Consider the following 22,330-nt stretch of genomic DNA (forward strand, 5'->3'; position numbering starts at 1 on the left):
GCAGATGTTACCTTTTGGTTCTCTTCCACTTCAGTTCTGAGTTCCTGATTAACAGTGGTTTTTGTTATTGCTCTAAGAAAACAAAAAATTTAATTTGGTGTTTGGCTCAACATAAAATACAAATTAACTTAGGGAAAGGGGCCAGATTTTGAAGAATACTCTACTAGGTGAATTATTATTAAAAGGATATTTTTAAAAATACAGTCCCTAAAAATGAGTATGTAACCCCTTAATTAGAACATTTTTATTTCCAAAAGAGCCAAAATAACGCATTCAAATATAGAGTTGTTGCTTCCAGACTCTTGACTAAAATAGAATAACACTCCTGCCAATAATATAATTTATCTATAATGCCTCTAAAGTGAATAAAAACCTGCTATGAGCAAATTTATCATTTTATTTAAGTATTCACTAGAGATGTTCATGTGCTCAATTCAATATCTCTGAATGATATAACTAAGAATTTACTGTAAATTAGCTTTTGTCAGTCAATTCTGTATTAAAAAATATCTATCAGAAATCAAATAATTTAGCATAATAAAATTAAGTTATAATGTATAATGGGAGTATCTTTGATTTCTTGGTAAAACACTTTAGCAGGAATATGAAACAATATACTAATGCTTATATGATATGAAAAAATGAGGACTTCAGAATTTTGGCACAAAATGGCATTTAGCTTTAGAATTAAGAACAATGTATACACTACTACATATAGGCACAGATAATTTGATTCAAATGTAGAAAAATCATGTAGATTAAACACAGCAGGGGTTTTCTGGGGAGTACCAGTAAGATTTTTAAAATATTGTTTTTACATAAATGTATAAGAATAGAATCTGATTTTTTGATTCAAAGAAAAACTCAAGTTGAATAATTACTAGTATACGTATCAAGAAGAGAAAATGAGAATTAGAAAAAAGGGGCCTTGCTCATTTTTTTTTCATATAGATTTCCTCCCTTTCAACATATAGTATTAAATTATTTCAATAAAAATACTTTTAATGTAAAAGAAATATCCTCACTTTTTACACTTCATGTCAATATTTTAGTGTTTTCATAAAGAAATAGGCACACTTCATGTAAGAATTGTTTAGAACAAGAGTCCATGAATCTCCCTAATACTACTAACAATACACATTTCTGTTTTAAATGCTAATGTAACCCAAATCTTGGAACTGATATGATTCTATTATATTCAGTAAACCTCACTTTGAATTTTAACAAGATGAGAGGACAAGTTATTATTGGACACTGTTAAAGAGGGACATTTCCCTGTGCTTTCTTCTGTATTACCTAGCTTTGGTAGGAAAATTCTGACTGAGATCCTTTAGAACCACCAAAGCTACCTCAAGAGGTGCAGCCAGGACACGGGCAGCAGTCTGGAAACTTAGATCTGAGGGGTAGGGGGAGGAGGAGGAAAAGAAAAGAAACAAAGAATAAAGTCTAAGTCAAATACTAAAAGTTAATTATTCTTAAAAAGTGATGCTAGGGTTCACACACAGGTAAATATGTATACATATGCACACACAATGACATGCTATTTTACAACTAAAAAACCTTTCTCACTCTTTTGCTAGTAAAAGACAAGACCTTCAAATGAAGTAATTTAAAGAGGATGGTATTTTAAAGACAACTCCAAATTTAATCTATTTCATAACACTTTTTGGTTCCTTTAGGATTAATCTATTAAGACAGAATCTAGTTCAACCTTTTAATTTATAGTGTTTCTAATACTTGAGTTTATCAGAATGTCTGAAAAAGGATGATTTGAAAAAAAGGAAAAAAAATGTGCTAGCTCAAACTAAAAGAATAGGAACAAAGTAAAAACCACAAACATGGTTTTATGCCCTTCCAAAAGTAAGAATTTTTTTTTTTTGGGGGGGGGGGGGGAGGAATAGAGTTACTAGTTGACACAATAGTCAATGGAAAATCTAGCAAAGGAAATAATTTATAAACATCACATGAATTCATGCATTTACTATGAATGTATCTGAATTTCTTAACTCATATATACATCTTACAATTCTACATAATTTCTATACTCTCCAACTATTTGGTCCCAAAGCTACATACTATAAATGTTTTTTCCTATTATCTGTTTAACAGCATCCAAATTGTATGTTTTTCTATATTATAAAATTGAAACAAATTATGAATAGTTTCTAATTTCATTAGACTGAAATTACCCTGCAATTGCCAAACTTTCAGAGGTGCCATTTCATTGGTACTTTCCACAAGATGCTTTCGGAGTTCTTTTAACTGTTCCTTCATATCAGGATGGAGTTCTCTGATAGAAATATGAGGAAAGTAAGATTCAAAGTGGCAATTATCTCTTATTCATTCAAAATACTTGTACACAAGTAAAATTTATGTTAACATCTGGCATATGATTTGTTATTTTTTAACACCCTGTTCAATTTTATAACAAAGTTTTCAAATAGTAAAATAATTCCTCTTACTCATTTCTTTGCTATTTAGTTTGTGGTCAAGTATGTTGATATGGTCATAGGGCCAGAACATAAAATCAGATAGATACATAATATTGTATATTACTTTACTCAAAATCATAAATATAATCATTACAATAAGTACAATAATAACCTTATTTTAGATTAAATCCATGGAAGGTTGTTATGGTTCTATCTATGTATTGATGCTTATTCCCTCCTCTTTTCTACCTTATGCTTAGTACTGAGCACAAAACATTTTAAAGAAGAAAAAATTACTAACAATTATTAAAATCCATTTACTTAAAAATCCTGAAAGTTAGGCAAAATGAGTATGTCAATGATGGCCTTATGAACATATAATATTTAAAAAGCCAGCAAATAAGAAATTTAGATTAAGGAGATTATTTCAGATTGAATATGGCAGTCATACCTTAGTCTTCCAAAAAGGAATCCTTGAACTTCATCAATAGGGTCATTTTCACCTATTACTGTAGCATTCATGTCAGTTCCTATAAAAGCACAGCAAGTATCATACATATCACCACTCACTAATACTGCTAAGATATTATTAAGCATTTGTTTGGGAAAAAATTTTCTTTAACTTTTTCAGTTGTTTTCTGTTATTGACAAAGTCAGAATAGGCTTTTTCTATTCAAATATTTTAAAAATTTATAAATGACTCACAACATTCATAAACTTGAAATAAGTATGGGAAGCCTCCCAAAATCAAGACCAGCAAATATCCTAACAGGTAGCTTCTTTAATAAGCCAATTAAACTAAAGAAAATGAACATTAATTCTGACAGCAAATTAAAACTTTGTACTATTTACTCTAAGTGCTATTATTTTCCAATGAAGCAAAGTTATTATATGATTTGTAAATGATTTCCTGGGTTTAAAAAAAAAAAATCATTCCAACTGCTTTTAGATGACTATTCTTCAGCCTTCTCTTTTCCTTCTAAAAAACTGCTTTCATTTACATCATGTAAATAAGAAAATGTGTAAGATTTTAAAAAATTAAATGAATGGAGAATGTTACAAGAAAACATCCACATGCACTCTGGATAAAAGTAAAAAAAACCCTTTTCTTAAAAACAAATCATGAGATGTGAAAAAGGTGAAGAAAAAATGGATTTGCATTATTCAGCACTCCTTCCATTAGCTAATTAAAGTGTGATATCGAGAGCTTTAAGACATTTCATCAACATTCTTGGCCAGAAAGATATTGCATAAAATACTCAGACAAAGAGTAGAAATAAAATTTCAAGGAGTAAGGTATAGATTTCTAGCAAAGATTTTAGAAGAAAAAGTAATCAAAAGGCAAAATGTTTTGTTGGTTTTTTTTAATTTAAATTACAAAAGGAGAAATAAGACAACTTTTGTTCTTATTTTAAGAATTCACCTTTCACCTGAGTATCATCCTTGGCTTTGTATTCTGTGCTCTTGATAGCCAATTCCACACCATACCCCGAAAGGTAGACTTTTTCCTTACTAGGATTCTGAAAATGAAATAGGTACTTCCATCATTATCAGATCTTTTGAACTTGTTTCCTAAAATAGGAATACCTAAAATGCCACAACACACATATATACATATGTGCATTGTATACATGTATCTTGTACATGGTAGAGCCTTTAAAATTCTATGTGGTAAGTTAAGTAAAAACAATTGCCATCTTATATACCATGTTCCAGAAGTTCATAAGTAGATTGCTTAGAATGCATAACATATTTTGTTCTAGAATCAAAATATTACAAATAGTAATTGGAACCCTAGAATAATCCAAAACAGCCCTTTTGACATATAATACATCAATTAACATAACCACTATTTAAAATATTGTTTCATAGGATATTCATTCATATTTTCTACTTGGAATCCCAGGAATGCATTTTTCTCTTTCTCAACTGAGGTGTGTAGGAGTAAAATTCCAAAAATTCTAGTGAAAAAAAGTCTCAAGAATTCTCAGCTGGAGAATGAACAAAATTGATAGGGACCTCTTAGAGCTGTCGTGAGGAAGCCAGTTTCAAGTTGAGGTAGTCAATTATACATGAGATGCTTATAAGTTGGAAAATCCATGTACAAATGTGTTGATATGAAAAAATACTTTAAAAACAATTAGCTAAATGCTACAAATGGTATAAAATCATTAAACTTAATTTCATCTCATTTCTCAATTCTTCTCAAAGGATCATTATGGACCCAAAAAAGGAAATGCATTTTTGGAAAAATAGAATTGTCAAAAACTATGGGAAACATCAGTTCACTAATTTTAATTTAGAAAGTGCTATTTATGGTTTTTCTGGAATAAAAATGTATTTGGCTACCCTGAACACCATTTTCTATTTAATACTTACTAGAAATGCAGGTAATCCTTCTCCACAAATGGATAAAGAAAATTAAAGTAGGTGTGATGAAAATGAAAATACTAAAAAGTGATTTAAATTAATTAAAAGGATGTAAAAGAACAAATTCTGTTTATATGTATATATATATATATATATATATATCCAACAAAACTAACAACCAATAAAAGTTTTTTAAAAATAACAATACTTACTGATATATAGTGTCTGAGTACATAATTTATTTTCCCTGCACTGCTTTTTGCTACAAGTTGATGGTGGAAATTATAAAATTCTTTAGAGCCAATCTCTGAGTAGAATATCACCACAGGACTTCCAGGATTTAAGGATGGATATCTGTGATCCCCTTTGAACAAATTTGGTTTGGGTCTGGGAATAAACATCAAAAACGTGATAAGACAATTCAAATCAACTCTATTTTTACAAGAGTTTAATTACTATTAATGACTACATTTAAATATTTTAATACCAAGAGGAAGAGAAAAAAAAATCCTATTTCTACTCCTTTTAGTGTTTGTTTTCATCATGAATACTGGATTATCTTCACTTATTTTTTCTGTATCCTATTGCTATAATCATGTAATTTTTTATTGTTGTATGATGTTAACAGTATTTATAAATATTAACTAGGCTTCTATGACCACAAAAATCACAAGATTATAAAAAATATAACAGACCTCAAAGTGCTAGGTCCACAATCTAGGACCTACTTCAAATCTGACCTGTGTTTGGCTCATTTTTTTCAACTGTAAACCTACTCCTAGAATTGCTGTGAAGAACATATAAGATAATAACTATAAAAGTGCTTAGCATGATACACAAAGCACTATATAAATACCAGTTGTTATTATCTGATCCAACCTAACTACCAAATGAATCTACTATAATTATCTAACAAATGGTCATCCAACCTGTTTGAAGACCCCAAGAAAGGGGAATATACCATCCATTTGGAACAGTCCATTATACTTTCTGAAAGGTGCATTAGGAAGTTTATCCTAACTTCAAGGCTAAATTTAACTCAGCAAGTTCACTGCTCCTGATTCTGTAACTTTGGGACCAAACAGGACAAACCTAATTTCTCCTCCACACAACAGCCCTTCAAACATTTTATAGCTTACCAAAGTAATTTTCCTAAAGCATAGTCTGACCAGGTAAATCCTCTTTACCCTATAAATTCCAATAGCTTCCTACTACTAGACGAGTCAAATACAAAACTCCTCCATTTGGCATTTATAACTCTTTATAACCAGTTCCATTTTATGCTTTAGTACTGGAGGTTTCCTACCACAACAATGCATACCCTGCCCACTTATATCTCGCAGAATCTTTGCTTTCTTTGAAGGCTCAGTTCTACCTTCACCCTCTACACTCAGCCTTTCCTTCTCTCTTAGATTGTACAAATGTCTTTCCCTGATAATTACCTGGTATCTATTTTGTATATGTCTACATATATATATGGTGTTTTCCCTTACTAGCTTGTGTTCCTTGAGGGAAAAGACTATTTTGTTATCTTTCTATCCCTAGCAGCACCTGGAACACAGTTGGTACTTTAAAATGCTTGTTAATTGACATGAACAAAATTTAAAAAAAAAATAAAAAATAGACCATTTGGCTGAAACATAGCATGAAAGAAAATAATCTGCAAAAAGCCTGGAAAGGTAAGGTGGAACCAAATTGTAAGAGCTTTTAATGCCAAACCAAAAAAAAAAAAAAAAAAAAAAAAAAATTATATTCTATAATATATTACAGAGGTAATAAGTAAATATTTATACTTCTTAAATAGTCTAGTAAGGGATGTCATACCTGTACTTTAGGAATAGCAATACTGTAACTGTGAGAATGACTAATTAGAAACAGGGACACCGAAAGAGAGTCTAAAACAATATTGTAGGTCAGAAGCAGAAGTGCTGAACTAGGATAGTGATTGTAAAGAGAGATGGGGAGGAATTTGAGAGATGTTATAAAGTTAAAGTCCACAAGACTTAGCAATTAACTGGATATGAGACATGAAGAAGAAAAAAAAATTGATGAATATAACTCTAGAAGAAAAAAACAGATTAATATGACTCTAAAGAAGTAAACCTGGGTAATTTGAAAGATAGTAAAACTCTAGATAGAAATAAGGATATTTGAAAACAGGATAAACTTGGAGACAATTGTAATGGGTTCTATTTTCATTCTATCCTCAACAGGAAGATAGGATGGGGATAAGAGAATGAAAGAGTAGATATTAGTTGATTAAAAAAAAAAACTTAGAAAGAGAATATGAATTTTGTTGAAGTTGAGATGCCTATAAAATATCTAGTTAAAGATGTCCAGTTAGTTAGTCAATGCCTAATAAGTGATGATACTGAACTGGAAGGGAAAAGAAAGGACAAGGCTAGATATAGAAATCTGGGGACCTTCTGCATACAGAACATGACTGAACTCATGAAAGCTACAGAACGGAGAGAAAATATAAAAGGAGAAAAGAAACCTCAGGAGAGAACCCTGCAAAATTCTCACATTCTGGAGAACATGGATAAGAATTCAGTAAAGGAAACAGACCCTTTCATTTTTAAAATGTAAGGAAAGTGAATTGTCTAAGGCTGTCAATATAAGAATGAAATCAAAGCTATCTTTTATATTTAAAAAAAATGTCAAAGCAAAACAAAATAATGACAATTTCTGAACCCATAAACAATTTGAGAGAACTCTATCTGAACATTTAATATACAGTCAATACTCATTTTGATATTTCAATACCTAAGATATATATAACATAACACCACAAAATGAATAACATTACAATAAAAAACTAGCAGAAAATAAGAAAAGTTGATGATACAGAGATACAGAAAAATATCCATCTCTTCCATTTAGCTTTTACAAATAACCTAACTGTGGAAAAGTTTTTAAATTACTGATATAGTACTCTAATAAAATTTTAATTACTTAATCAGAATTTTTAAAATGAAGTTAACAATCTGGTACATTGTCCTAAGATACAAATAATAGTGTAATGATGGTTATTGGAAACATTAAATAAGAAGTGATAAATTTTAAAAGAGAAATAACATATGATGACATAATTTATATATAAATATGATACATGATGTAAATGAGAAAGACACACTACAACTTGAAGTCAAGAAGATTTGAGTTTAAATCTCACTGCACAGATTTACTGCTATATGACCTCTAAGCAAGCCATTAAACCTCTCTATGCCTCAGTTCCCTCATCTATAAAGGGAGAGCTTGTATTTGATGGCCTCTAAGGTTCTTTTGAGCTCTGAAATCTATGACTTATGGTCCTAAGATGACATTATTATGTTATTGGCAGAGAAGAATATTAGAGATATAAACTTTACCTTTTAGATGCTGTTTGTAAAAGTGCTCCGAGTGTGTCAAAATCACAAGTTTTCTCTCCATGCACTGAAAAGAATGAGTGACAACCTTTTGGTGGAGGTTCATCAGCTGCTATCTACCAGGAAAACAAGAATAATTTTTTAAAAATGATTTCTAGCAAAAAGAAAAAATTTCTGATTATGAATGCAATTCTACTACTTCTAAACACCCAACCCCATTATTTAAATTCAAAGATGCTATTTCTCTAAGTCTGTTTCCTCATCTGTAAAATGAAAAGATTAGGGTAAATTGTTTTTTGTCTTTTCCATTTCTAACATTCTATAACTGATTCAATGACACAAAATAGTATCAAGACATCTGCAAAATGGGGTCTAATTTGAAAATATCAAAAACATTAATTTTAACTTCAAAGGTATAGGCAGTTTATTTCAATTAAATGAGCCATGAAATCTAATATGAATGCAAATGAAATAAATGATAAATGCCTTAAAAATAATAATAATAATAAATAAATAAAAGAGCTGTGATAAGCAGAAAAGGGACCAAGGAAAAGCTAAGTGGAAAAGGTTTAATTATATAAAGAATATAATTAAATATTCTAAGGGAAAGACAAAGCAAGATGCACAAATTCAATGGATATATGATGACAAATACAAAGGTTTAATGAAATATGCATGCCTGCAAGTTTAATTAAACGCATGTCTACATATTTGAATGTAATGAGACAGGAAAAGGAAAAAGTACCATGAGATCATTTCTAATTCTGTAACCTAATTATCAAAAAAAGAGACATGGCTAAATGGAAATAAAGAAATGTTAGCAAAGGAAAACTATACACTCACAAAGCTATTTTGCTTTAAGGGTTTAAGGGTATGGCATTTTGGAGATAGGGATAGTTTAAGTGACATATATTCTGATTTTTTCATCCAAAATGAGTAAAACGCACTTCCCATATAAAATTCTGATTATCAATAGCTAAAAATATAGATTATTATATACAAATTAGAAGTTATTTTAAACAAGAGATCCCAAGCAAGCATTTTTCATATCTTCAATGTTCAGATTAAGCAATTAATATATTTGTTTTATATACAAATGAATCATGATTCTGGTAGAACAGTTATTCCATAACAGTACGGGTATGTACTAACCTGTTGGAAGGCTTGAACTGTAGCTGAGTATGAGCGAAGAGACAGAGAAAATTTCAACAAGTTCTGTTGAAGAGGTGATAGAAAATGAAATGCTGTCTTCAATAGTTCATGATAATAAGAATAATCAGTACCTGTCAAAAGAATCAGAAATTGTACTTGACTGTAAATGATCAAAACAATTTAATGAATATAAAATAAATTAAAGGCAACTTTGGACGATAGGATACTAGCAATCAAAAAAGGCTTCAAAAGTAGAAAGTGGTACTTAAACTGACTCCTCAAATACACAAAGAATTCCAAGAAAGTGACATAAGGAGGAAATGCCTTCCAGAGACAGGAGAAAGCACCTTGTGGAGGAACAGCAAGAATGCCAGTTGGAGTAGAAGGTAGTATGAAGACAAAGCAACATACAATTCATCTATAAAAACAAGTTGGGACAAGGTCGTGAAGGAATTTAAATGCCAAACAGAAATTTATATTTAATCAAAGGAACAAAAGGGGCACAACAGAGATTATTTAGTATAAAGAACTTATAGAATCAAATTTACACCAAGAAAATCACCTTGGAAACTGTATGGAGGACAAATTGAAAAAGGGAAAGACTTGAATTAAGAGAACCAATTAGGAAGTTATGGCAACAGTCTAGGCCAGAAATGATGAAGAACTGAACCAAAAACTGAACCAAAGCAATGGCAATATGAATAGAGAGGAAGAAACAAGATATGGCAAACTAGTTGATATGTGATGTGATATCAATACTGTGTTATGAGAAAGATATTAGTGTATTTAGAAGAAAAAATACAGTCTGGATTTGAAGAGAAAGATAATATACTGAGTCTGAGATAGATATTAAGTTTGGAATATCCCTCCAAAAATGGGGATGTGTGACTCAAGCTATAAAGGGAGTCTAGAGCCAAATATAAAGATGTTGAAAGTCATTTACATAGAGACAATCACAAAGACATGAGAACTTATGTGACTAGATGAAAAAGAAGAGAAAAGGGCTCAGCACAGAGCTCACAGTTAGTGAGCATACGTGGATGAAGATCAAGAAGTCAGAATGAAACATATTAGGAAAATCAAAAGACAGGAAAATCAAGTATCCAAGAAGAGAGGGTTCTTTAGTATCAAAAGCAGCAGAAAGATTAAGAAGAGAAGGACTGAGAAAAGGACTGGGGAGGACTGGCAATTAATAAAAAGCCAATAATTTTGGAGAAAAACTTTTCAATCAATGGATAAGATCAGAGCCACACTACAAAGAAGAATGTGTGGAAGAAATATGCATTGACAGCTTTTTCTAAGAGTTTGACTATGAAAAAGAAGACCTACATGGGATGATAACTTGAAAGTATAAATATGTCTGTTTTTTCCCCCTAAGACTGAGGTCTGGGTAGGCGCCTAGCTAGGCAACAGGAAAGGACTAAAGATTAGAAAGAGAGAATAAATTTTGGGTTACTCTAAAGAAGAAAAGAGAAATGGATGGAATCAAGATTACATTAAGAACAGTTGTTCTTGGAAGGAAGAAAGGCCATGTCTTTAAGGAGGCAATGTGTATAAGAGATGTAGAAAAAGGGGGAAGGAGGAGTTCACAGAAAATAATCTCTGTCTTGAAAAAATCCTTAGTAGAGAATGGAAGAAAGAAGTGATGGACATAATGAATGAATGAGAGAAAGTATAGAAGAGGACTGGATACTTCTAAAGCTTTGGAGAGAATTATGCAATAGAAAACAGACAATTTACAATATGACAAATAATGAAATATGTTTTGCATAACTACACATATATAAACTATATAAAATTACTTGCCTTTTTAATGAGGGGAGTGAGAGGGAGGGAGAGAATTTGGAAAATCAGAATTTTTAAATGAATGTTTAAAGCTCTTTTTACATGTAAATGAGGAAAGATAATATGCTAAGTAATAAGAAATACACAAGAAAACACCTCAGAAGGAGATCTTTTCTTTAAAGATATTTTCCTGATTTGTCAAGGAAATGCAATCTTTCCACAACAAACTTCTACCAGCCAAAAATAGTATGTATGTATATATATATATATATATATATATATATATATATATATATATATATATATATATATATATATATATATATATATATATATATATATATATATATATATATATATATTACACTTATTAATTATAATACAACAGATTTCAAATTTTATTATATAAAGTATAATTACATAAATTTGACCTAATAAAAAGCAAACTGACTTTTGAGAATTCAAACAATTCTAGCTAGTTCTCAGTTATAAAAGTAAAATCTAAAGATGTGGATTTCAAGCACTGAACATATTTTAATGTCCCTAAAGACTGTTAATGCTTAGACCACACATCTTCAGAAATGAATTTGATATTCTGCTACTCAAGTTCTAGCTGAGCTTTTTAGCTGTGTACTAATACTTATGTTCATAAATATACAAAATGGAACACAGTATACAAGATCACTAAAAAGAACCATTTGGATGAGTAACTAAAAACCTAGTTCACAATTTAAGATGAGTTTTCTCTAACTACATTGCCCATCATCCACCCCTTGGTGGATCATGTTCCAACAAAAACTTATGTGTTATTTAATAAATAATCTACGATAAATTTCATCAACAAGAATACTTTTCTTTTCACTTTAGCCATTCAGCACAAAAGAAAGAAATAACTTCTAATACAATTACTATGAATTGTATTTAAGCTATTACTTCTCTATCCTGACTATTACTTCTCAACTTGTTATTCAACAAAAAAGTATTTTTTTTCTTTTTCTTCTGTTTCATATACAACAAAGGAGACCATAATATAGGAGAGAAAGAACCCCCGCCCCCCAAAAAAAGTCAAAGCAGTATTTACTGCAATTTTACCATCATGATCTGTTGATCCAATATTTTCACTGGCTTCTACAAAGTTCCAAAATTTCTCTTGACTGTCTTCTGCTAAAAATTCACTGGGAGGAAAGGAGGAAATGTCAAAATGAGGGGGAAAAATATTTAAAATCAACCAGCAAAAACTGTAGTAATAAGAGAGAATAAAATATTTAACAAAGTTGATTGTTTCCTAATTCAGATTCTAATTCAAGTATATCCAAGTATACTGAATGACTCAATAACTACTTATAAAGTTTGAAATGAGAAAAAAGTAGAAATGATTGAAGTCAGCTGAGAAGCCCCTTTAAAAAGGAAGTTTAAAAAACTCCAGAGATTCAAAACACTGCCAAGGAGGAACATGATAAGAAATACTCTATTCCAGTGATGGCTCCGTGTAATGAATCTGCAAGGAGATCTGAGATAAGATAAATATCTAAGTTTCTTAAATTTCTTAGAATGGAGTATGCCCTGAGAACTTCTTGGGCTAATATTTTGCTTCACACTATTTGAATATCTCACTGTAAACACCAGGTAATAGCAGCAGAAGGCACTCTCTAACAGCTTCTACCAAGCTAAATGAGGCTTTAAGGATAATCCAATAAATCATAAAGTATTTAATAAGGACTAATTATGTACCAACACTGAACAAGGGAGACACAAATAAAAGGAATGAAAAGATCTCTACTTGTATACAATAAGCTTACATTCTAACAAAAAGTACACGCAAAAATATGCAAATATAAAATTAAATATTAGAAACAAATTAAGTGTGCTTTCCCAAGACCCGCTTAAGTACAGAAAGGTCATATCTCATAAATCCTTTGGCCAGAAACAACCCATGAAAACAAAAATAATTTTGAAAATGCTCAGTTCTATGCAGGCTCTTTCTATTTTTGCAATGAGGGTGACAAAGCAGTGGAAAAGATGGTACATGATATTTTAAAAATCTTATAGACCATTTGTAAACATTAACTTAGATATTGTCAAATGACTGATATCCAAGGAGTAGGCATATCACTTCAGAAGATAGATCATATCGATCCTGGTATTCTTGTTATAAATGAATCCAGAAAGGAAAAGGAATTTGTACCCAAACAGAAAGGCTCTTCCTGAAAGGAGATATAAGGTAGATGACAGTTGGTTTTAATCAAACAACAAAAAAGCAACAAGATCATTTTATAGAGCATTTGGTCATTTGTTTTTTGTAAGATTCATAAGTACTTGCAAGAAAATCACCATGAAAATAATAACAGTAAATGTCTTAATTTTTTTTAATGGAAGATGATACAGTATTAACTTTTTACTTAAAAAAAAAAAAAATGCACCTGTTGCTTTTGCAGCAGACTGCAAAAGAAGTCTCATAACAAGGGAAGCTAGGTAGCATAGTAGATAGAGCACCAGCCCTGAAGTCAGGAGAACCTGAGTTCAAATCTGGTCTCAGACACTTAAGTCACACTTAACCCCAAATACCTCAGTCCTCCCCTACAAAAAAGAAGTCTCATGACTATTATGTTATGAATAACATCTTTGATAAAAGTTTTGGGACATATGTGACAGAAAGCACTCCAAATAATATTTTTAAATGAACCTAATTAAACCTCAAACAACAGAAAACTGATAGAATTACTGGTGTGGAAATAATTTCAGAAGAAACATTTTATGTAATATTAAACAGCCAAATAAAGATCAAAAGCAATACTAAACTAAACAATGCTTAAGCTAAAGTTTAACAATAAAAACTAAACAATAAAATTGAAAAAAATGTAGTATGAAAAGGAAGCAACTACACCTGATCTATTTTACCAAGCTGTTTTGCATGATAAGGAGAAATGGATAAAGAACAATATCTACAGATTATCAGTGTGTTTAAAAGGTTAGCTCATATAATTCAATCACTAGAAGTGTAGAGAGCCAGTATTGAATAAGTCCATATAAAGGAAGAGTCCTGTCCAGGTATTTAATTATTTGAGACCTGCTTTCTATAAGGGCAGCAGGTTCAAAGTATTGGCTCCCAGTCTCCATAACAATGAAAAACAGACGAGATAAATTAAGAGAAATCTTGTTGAAGAACAATACAATTTACAACTCTGTTACAATAAGTACTGCTATATACAACACTTTTATGATTACGTATTATGACATGTTACTGCTAGTTACTGTTTAAAGTTAATGTCAAACTTAAATGTCAAGGTATGGCATATATACTAACCCTGGAATGTACACAATGCCACCTGGAAACATCTAGTGTTAATGCAACCCTAGCTTAATTCTGGTATTAAAACAACACTAACTTAAAGAGCATCTAAGCTCTGGTTCTCAGCTCAATAAACGCACTGCTTTGATAGGATCCCACCAGTATGTTTCAGTACCACACTCATCCTATTCATCGATTGTCTAGCAGGAGCTGGACTCATACATAAGGAGACCAAGAGTACTTAAAAACTACTTCAACCTGCAAATATTTCTCCTCATCAAGATTAGAAATATGGCAGTGCTAGGAAACAATAGAATAAAACAAACTTACTTTCAAATTCTTATTGGAGGGTATAAAATTATAAGCAATATTACCTCAAAAAACAAGCAGTAGTGGGAAATTTAATAAGCACTTACCATGTTACCATGTACTAGGCATTAAAAAGAAAAAAAAAAAAAAAAAACAAGCTTAAAGAAAGCTTAACAAAAAGTTCAAAAAAAAATTCAGCCAATGTGAAAACACTGAAGGGTAAAACCAAATGAGAAATTAACAAGCAAAAAATGAGTAATGATAAAGATTTTTATAATGAGCATTGAAAAATATCAACATCAATTAGTGATGACTCTAATTAATCACAGTTTTGGATTCACTATATGATAAAATAAAAAGAACAATGAAGCTGTCATTTTCTTAAAGGAATTTTGCAGTAAACTTGAAGTCAATCTTATTTTATGTAGCAAAATGAATACTTTCCCACATGTCAAAACTAAGGGAATTCTCATTGTACCTATTACTATATCCAAATATAAGGGGGAAATAGAGAACATTTTTTTTTCATCTGGTAATTTACATAGTAGCCCTTTAGGTTTCTGATAGTAATCATCATTTACTAAGAGTTTCTTGAGCATAACATCACTTAACACATCAGAGATTTTTTTTAATAACAAATTCAGATATAGCAAAGTTCTATAAACACAGTGAATACATAAATCAAGTAATAAGTATTTATTCTATGTACAATGGGACCAACGGCAAGATATAGATCAAGATGATTGGAGATGGGCCCAAGATGCAATGGAAGACCTTGGCCTTTTTGAATGTAAAAAAATTTTCTCAATTTTCTGCTTTCCTTATGATCTTGGTTGTACTTGTTTTGTTCTTACAAAAACCTTTTTTAATTTAATATAAATCAAAATTATCCATTTTGCATTTCATAATGTTTTTTAGTTCTTCTTTGATCATAAATTCCTTCCTTCCACACAGATCCAAGATAGACTACCCCTTGTTCTCCTAATTTGCTAATAATATCACCCTTTGAATTATAAATCCACTTCGACTTTATCTTGATATAGGGTATTAGATGTTGGTCAATGCCTAGTTTCTGCCATGCTATTTTCCAATTTTCCTCAAACAGTGAGTTCTTATCATAGAAGCTGGAGTTTTTTGGTTTATCAAACATTAGATTACAATAATCATTGGCTACTGTGTTTTGGAAACTTAACCTATTCCACTGATCCACTTTTCTATTTCATAGCCAGTAACAAATTGTTTTGATGACTATTGTTTTATAATATAATTTTAGGTCTGGTATAGCTAGGCCACCTTCATTTATACTTTTTTCATTAATTTTCTTTAAAATTCTTGATCTTTTGTTCTTCCAGATGAATTTTCTTATTATTTCTTGTAAATCTGTAATTTTTTGGAAGTGTGAATAGCATGGCATTGAATAAGTAGAATGATTTAGGTAGAATTCTCATTTTTAGCTCAGCCTATCCATGAATACTTGACATTCTTCTAATTGGTTAGATCTAACTATTTGTGTGGAAAATGTTTTGTTATTGTGTTCATATTGTCCCAGGCTTTATCTTGGCAGGTAGACTCTCAAAATTTTATACTGTCTAAAGTTACTTTAAATGGAATTTCTCTTTTTATCTTTTGCTATTAGACTTTATTAGTAACATACAGAAGATTTATGTGGATTTATTTTATATTTTGCAACTTAGCTAAAGAATTTAATTGTTTCCAGTAGTTTTTAATTGATTCTCTAAGTATACCATATTATCAACAAAGAGTGACAATTATCGTTTATCATTACTTACTTTAATTCCTTCAATTTATTTTTCTTCTAAAGCTAACATTTTTAATATAATATTGCATAGTACTGGTGATGCTGGGCAACTTTGTTTCACCTCAATCTTATTGGGAATGCTTTCAGTTTATATCCCCATACATCTTGGTTTTTTAAAATAAAGGTCTTTTCCAGGTTTCAGTTTGACTGAGGTATATCCATTTAGTGATTAAGGGTGGGTAAGAAATGAAGCCTCTTCTATCTAGTCAAAAAACAAAAAACAATCTGAGGTCAACCAAGTGGTGCAGGAAGTAGAGAACAAGCAGTGAAGGCAAGAGGACCTGAGTTCAAATGTGACCTCAGACAATTAACACTTTCTGCCTCTGTCTTGCCCTGGGCAAGTCACTTAACTCCATTTGCCTTAGCAAAAAAAAAAAAAAAAAAAAAAAATCAATCTGGGAGGGAAAGAGTGTAGAAAATACCAATTCATGATGAGGGCAGAATAACAAAATATATAAGCCCTGAAGGTTAGACAGATGCTATCGGAATAAAGAATATCTGTCTTTCATTATAGAAGATATTTTGTGTTAATTTTATTTTTCATTCACCTCACCAAACAAATATGTCTTATGTATTCTAAAATCTTGAGTACTAAATGTCATGTAGACCTAAGAAAATTAGCTTCTAGGTACTCTGAACTAGAAATTTCCAAAAGTGCATTCTAGAGTTGTTTAGGGACAAGAGACCAATTCAAGACTTTCAGAAACCCTTCAAATAAATACTTTATCATCAACATTATCAGTCAAAAAAACCCCAGAAAACTAGATCAATGACAGGGGACAGAGATATCAGACAATCAAATGTATATGAGATTAGTAAACATTTTCTTTATAAAGGAAAGAGAAATTTGTGTACTTAGAAAAACCAACTAGCATGTAAAAAGAAACTTTACATCTCACAGCAAATACCTCAAGAATTCCAGCTAAATGAAAGACATAAGTGTGAGAAAAGGATTTTAAAATTTAACTTTACGGAGAGGGAAAAGAGGGAAAAGAGGGAAGTGCTTATCAACTGTATAATCAAATGACTCCCCTCCCTTTAAATAAAGCATATTAACAGGAATAAGATATATGAAGTTATTAAATTTTTCCATAATAAAAATAAAAAAATAGAAAATAAAAAAACTAAATATCTAAAAGAAGGAGGAAGCATTAAAAATATTTACAGATGCAGTTTCCTGTTCCCATTAAATAGCCAAGGGATATGATTAACAGTTGTTAATACTTGGAAAAGTGCTCAACCTCGGAGATAAAAATTAGAATAACGCTAAGATACCTTCATAATTGGCAAAAATAATTGTGAGTGATGAAACTCTGAAGTTGGTGGGGTTGCAAATAAATTGTTACACTCATTCACTAGTGGTGGAATTATAAATTATTATTATCTTTTGAGAATGTAACCTGACATAGTGTCCTAAACAGTTACGAAAATATTCTTTTAATACATTCTTGGACACTTGGGAATGTCATCCAAAAGAAAAAAAAAAAAAAAAAAGAGCCATTTCCCCAAATATTTAAAAAGTAATATTATTCATAATTGCTAAAATAAACAAACAAAAAACAACCTAGAAGTATTTTTTATCATGTTGATTAGTTTGGCTAAGCTACTTTTTTCAAATTTTATTTGTTCATGCAAGAGGAAAAGGTTATATATTAGGAAATGAAATTAAAATGTAAACAAAAGATATCAATAAAAATATATTTTTAAACTACAAGTACATTCAATGTCCAACAATAGAATAGTTAAATAAACTGTGATATACTTATAAAATGAATACTGAGAGGAATGTAAAGAAATCTAAAGTACCATCATAATAACACAAAGAAATAAGGCAGAAATAAAAAGAATAGAATACAAGTAATTGTAACATGGAAAGAGGCAAAGAAATGCTGGGGAAATTTAAACATGACATTTTACATAGTAAAATTTACTTGTGCAAGTGAAGTAGGTGCAAAGCAAGTTTAATTGGTTGTGCTGGTATTTACTATTTAAAATAAATCTCTAACTCACAGTTATTCAATTAAAGTAATATGGCTATCTCTATCCATTCATTAAAATTTTGATACTCATACATTAACCTGAAGTATTACTTTTACTATTTTTAACATTATTCCTAGTATAATGAATTAGTTTCTTTGGAACCTAAATGTCTTGTTATGTTGTATATAATGTAATAATTAGCTTGTACATAAATATGTATATAAAAACTGACAAGAATTTTTCTACAAGGTTAATCATAGAAAAAAAGGTGTTTTAAATAAGCCTTAAATTGTAGCTGAGAAATTTTAACATAACATAGCCTAAACTATGACTCCATATTTATTTTGTCAAAAAGAAAATAGGAAAATTATTAGGCATCTTTAATAAGCAATTATTTTAAAAACCAAATTTAAAAAAAAAGATGGACAATTATAATTAGCATATTACTTCTGTAGTAAAGATACAAGTCTCTCAAAACATAACCAGAGTTCTAATTCAATCAAGCAAGAACACTGTCTGCTTTAGAAACTCTGGACCAAGCCAGCCAGCAACCTGAGTTTTTTTCAATTTCAAAAATGAAAACTTAGGACCAGTCTCTAGAGATGGGATGAATGAAAAAAGCTCATCCAATGAGCTTTCAAATTTAACCAGCTTTCTCAGTTTAAAAGTGGGTGAAGTCCATTACTATTCAATATTGTATTAAAAACACTAGCTTTGTCAATAAGAGAAGAAAAAAAATTAAAGAAATTAGAGCAGATAATGAGAAAACCAAATTATCACCCTATGCAGAGGATATGGTTTACTTAGAGAATCTCAAAGAATCAACTAAAAAGCTATTAGAAATAACCCACAACTTTAGCAAAGTTGCAGAATACAAAATAAATCCACATAAATCAGCATTTTTATGCATCACTAACAAAATACAACAGCAAGAGTTACAAAGAGAAATCCCGTTTAAAATAACTGTCGATAGTATAAAATATTTGGGAATCTATCTGCCATTGGAAAGTCAGGAACTATATGAGCAAAACTACAAAACACTTTCCACACAAATAAAGTCAGATCTAAACAACTGGGAAAATATCAAGGGCTCTTGGATAGGTCGAGCGAATATAATAAAGATGACAATACTACCTAAACTAATTTACTTATTTAATGCTATACCAATCAAACCCCCAAGAAACTATTTTACTGATCTAGAAAAAATAACAATAATATTCACCTGGAAGAACAAAATGCCAAGAATTTCAAAGGAATTCATGAAAAAAAAAAAAAAATCAAATGAAGGTGGCCTAGCTGTACCAGATTTAAAACCATATTATAAAGCAGTGGTTATCAAAACCATTTGGTATTGGCTAACAAACAGAGACGCTGATCAGTGAAATAGGTTAGGTTCACAGAACAAAAGTCAATGCTATAGCAATCTAGTGTTTGATAAATCTAAAGGCCCCAGCTTTGGGGATAAGAATTCACTTTCTGACAGAAACTGCTGGGAAAGCTGGAAACTAGTATGGCAGAAAGTACACCTAACACCGTAGACCAAGATAAGGTCAAAATGGGTTTATGATCTAGACATAAAGAATAATATTATAAATAAATTAGAACATAGGATAGTTTACCTCTCAGATTTATGTAGGGAGAAGGAATTTGTGGCCAAAGAAGAACTGGAGACCATTATTGATCACAAAATAGATAATTTTAATTACACTAAGTTAAAAAGTTTTTGTACAAACAAAAACTAATGCAGACAAGATTATAAGGGAAGTAATAAACTGGGAAAAGTTTGACATCCATTTTTGTAGTGGCCTCATTTCTAAAATATATAGAAAATTGATTCAAATTTATAATTTTATAATAGTTCAAGCCATTCTCCAACTGATAAATGGTCAAAGGATATGAACAGACACTTTTCAAATGAAGAAATTGAAACTATTTGTAGCCACATGAAAAGGTACTCCAAATTGCTACTGAGCAAAGAAATGCCAATTAAGACAACTCTGAGATATCACTACACACCTGTCAGACAGACTAAGATGACAGGAAAAGATAATGACTAAATATTGGAAGGGATGTGGGAAAACTGGGACACTGATACATTGTTGGTAGAACTATGAACAGATCCAACCATTCTGGAGAACAATTTGGAACTATGCAAAAAGTTATCAAACTGTGCATACCCTTTGACCCACCAATGTTACTACTAGACTTATATCCCAAAGAGATCTTAAAGAAGGGAAAGGGACTTTATGTGCAAAAATGTTTGTGGCAGTCTTTTTTGTAGCGGCTAGAAACTGGAAACTGAATGGATACCCATCAATTGGAGAATGGCTGAATAAATTATGGTATATAAATGTTATGGAATATTATTATAAGAAATGACCAACAGGATGATTTCAGAGAGGCCTGGAGAGACTTACATGAATTGATGCTAAGTGAAATGAGCAGAACCAGGAGATCATTGAACAAGACAACAAGGATATATAATGATCAATTCTTTTTTTAAAATTATTATAGCTTTTTATTGACAGAACATATGCTTGGGTAATTTTTTACAACATTATCGCTTGCACTCAATTCTGTTCCGATTTTTCCCTTCCATCCCTCCATTCCCTACCCTAGATGGCAAGCAGTCTTATACATGTTAAATATATTATAATATATCCTAGATACAATCTATGTGTATAGGACCGAACAGTTCTCTTGTTACACAGGAGGAATTAGATTCAGAAGGTAAAAACAACCTGGGAAGAAAAATTAAAACGCAAACAGTTTACACTCATTTCCCAGTGTTCCTTTTCTTGGTGTAACTGATTCTGTCCTTCATTGATCAATTGGAACTGAATTAGATCTTCTCTTTGTTGAAGATATCCATTTCCATCAGAATACATCCTCATACAGAATTGTTGAAGTGAATAATGATCTCCTGGAGCTGCTCATTTCACAGCATCAGTTCAGGTAAATCTCTCCAAGCTTCTCTATATTCATCCTGCTGGTCATTTCTTACAGAACAATAATATTCCATAACATTCACATACCACAATTTACCCAACCATTCTCCAATTGATGGGCATTGATTCATTTTCCAGTTTCTAGCCACTACAAAAAGGACAGCCACAAACATTTTGGCACACACAGGTCCCTTTCCCTTCTTTAGTATTTCTTTAGGATATAAGCCCAGTAGTAGCACTGCTGGATCAGTTTCATAACTTTTGGGGGATAATTCCAGGTTGCTCTCCAGAATGGTTGGATTCTTTCACAACTCCACCAACAATGTATCAGTGTCCCAGTTTTCCCACAGCCTCTCCAACATTCGCCATTATTTTTTCCTGTCATCTTAGCCAATCTGACAGGTGTGTAGTGGTATCTCAGAGTTGTCTTAATTTGCATTTCTCTGATCAATAGTGATTTGGAACACTCTTTCATATGAGTGGAAATAGTTTCAATTTCTTCGTCTGAGAACTGTCTGTTCATATTCTTTGACTATCAATTGGAGAATGGCTTGATTTCTTATAAATTAAGAGTCAATTCTCTATATATTTTGGAAATGTGGCCTTTATATGATGATCAATTCTGATGGACATGGCTCTCTTCAACAATGAGAGGATCCAAATCAGTTCCAATTGTTCAGTAATGAAGAGAGACATCTACACCCAGAGAGAAGACTATGGGAACTGAGTGTGGACCACAACATAGCATTTTTATTCTTTCTGTTACACACGCACACACACACACACACACGCACACACACACTGGATTTAACATATATTTTAACATATTTAACATATATTGGACTACCTGTCATCTAAGGGAGGAGGAAGAAGGGTAA

At 31.0% G+C, this 22,330-nt stretch overlaps 1 protein-coding gene across 3 annotated transcripts in view; it reads right to left on the minus strand.

The window, feature by feature from the left end:
- UGGT1 (UDP-glucose glycoprotein glucosyltransferase 1) overlaps positions 1–22,330 on the minus strand; it is a 96,406-nt gene that overhangs the window by 56,939 nt on the left and 17,137 nt on the right. For all 3 annotated transcript variants that reach the window (XM_074301700.1, XM_074301699.1, XM_074301702.1), the window contains exons 3-11: positions 12,200–12,282; positions 9,323–9,453; positions 8,174–8,286; positions 5,015–5,189; positions 3,856–3,952; positions 2,884–2,962; positions 2,190–2,290; positions 1,297–1,396; positions 12–72 (exon numbers count right to left, since the gene is read on the minus strand). In XM_074301700.1, the coding sequence (XP_074157801.1) occupies positions 12–72; positions 1,297–1,396; positions 2,190–2,290; positions 2,884–2,962; positions 3,856–3,952; positions 5,015–5,189; positions 8,174–8,286; positions 9,323–9,453; positions 12,200–12,282 (940 nt within the window). The remainder of the gene's footprint in view (positions 1–11; positions 73–1,296; positions 1,397–2,189; positions 2,291–2,883; positions 2,963–3,855; positions 3,953–5,014; positions 5,190–8,173; positions 8,287–9,322; positions 9,454–12,199; positions 12,283–22,330) is intronic.

This window comes from Sminthopsis crassicaudata, chromosome 3 (assembly GCF_048593235.1).
Source record: "Sminthopsis crassicaudata isolate SCR6 chromosome 3, ASM4859323v1, whole genome shotgun sequence".
NCBI lineage: Eukaryota > Metazoa > Chordata > Mammalia > Dasyuromorphia > Dasyuridae > Sminthopsis > Sminthopsis crassicaudata.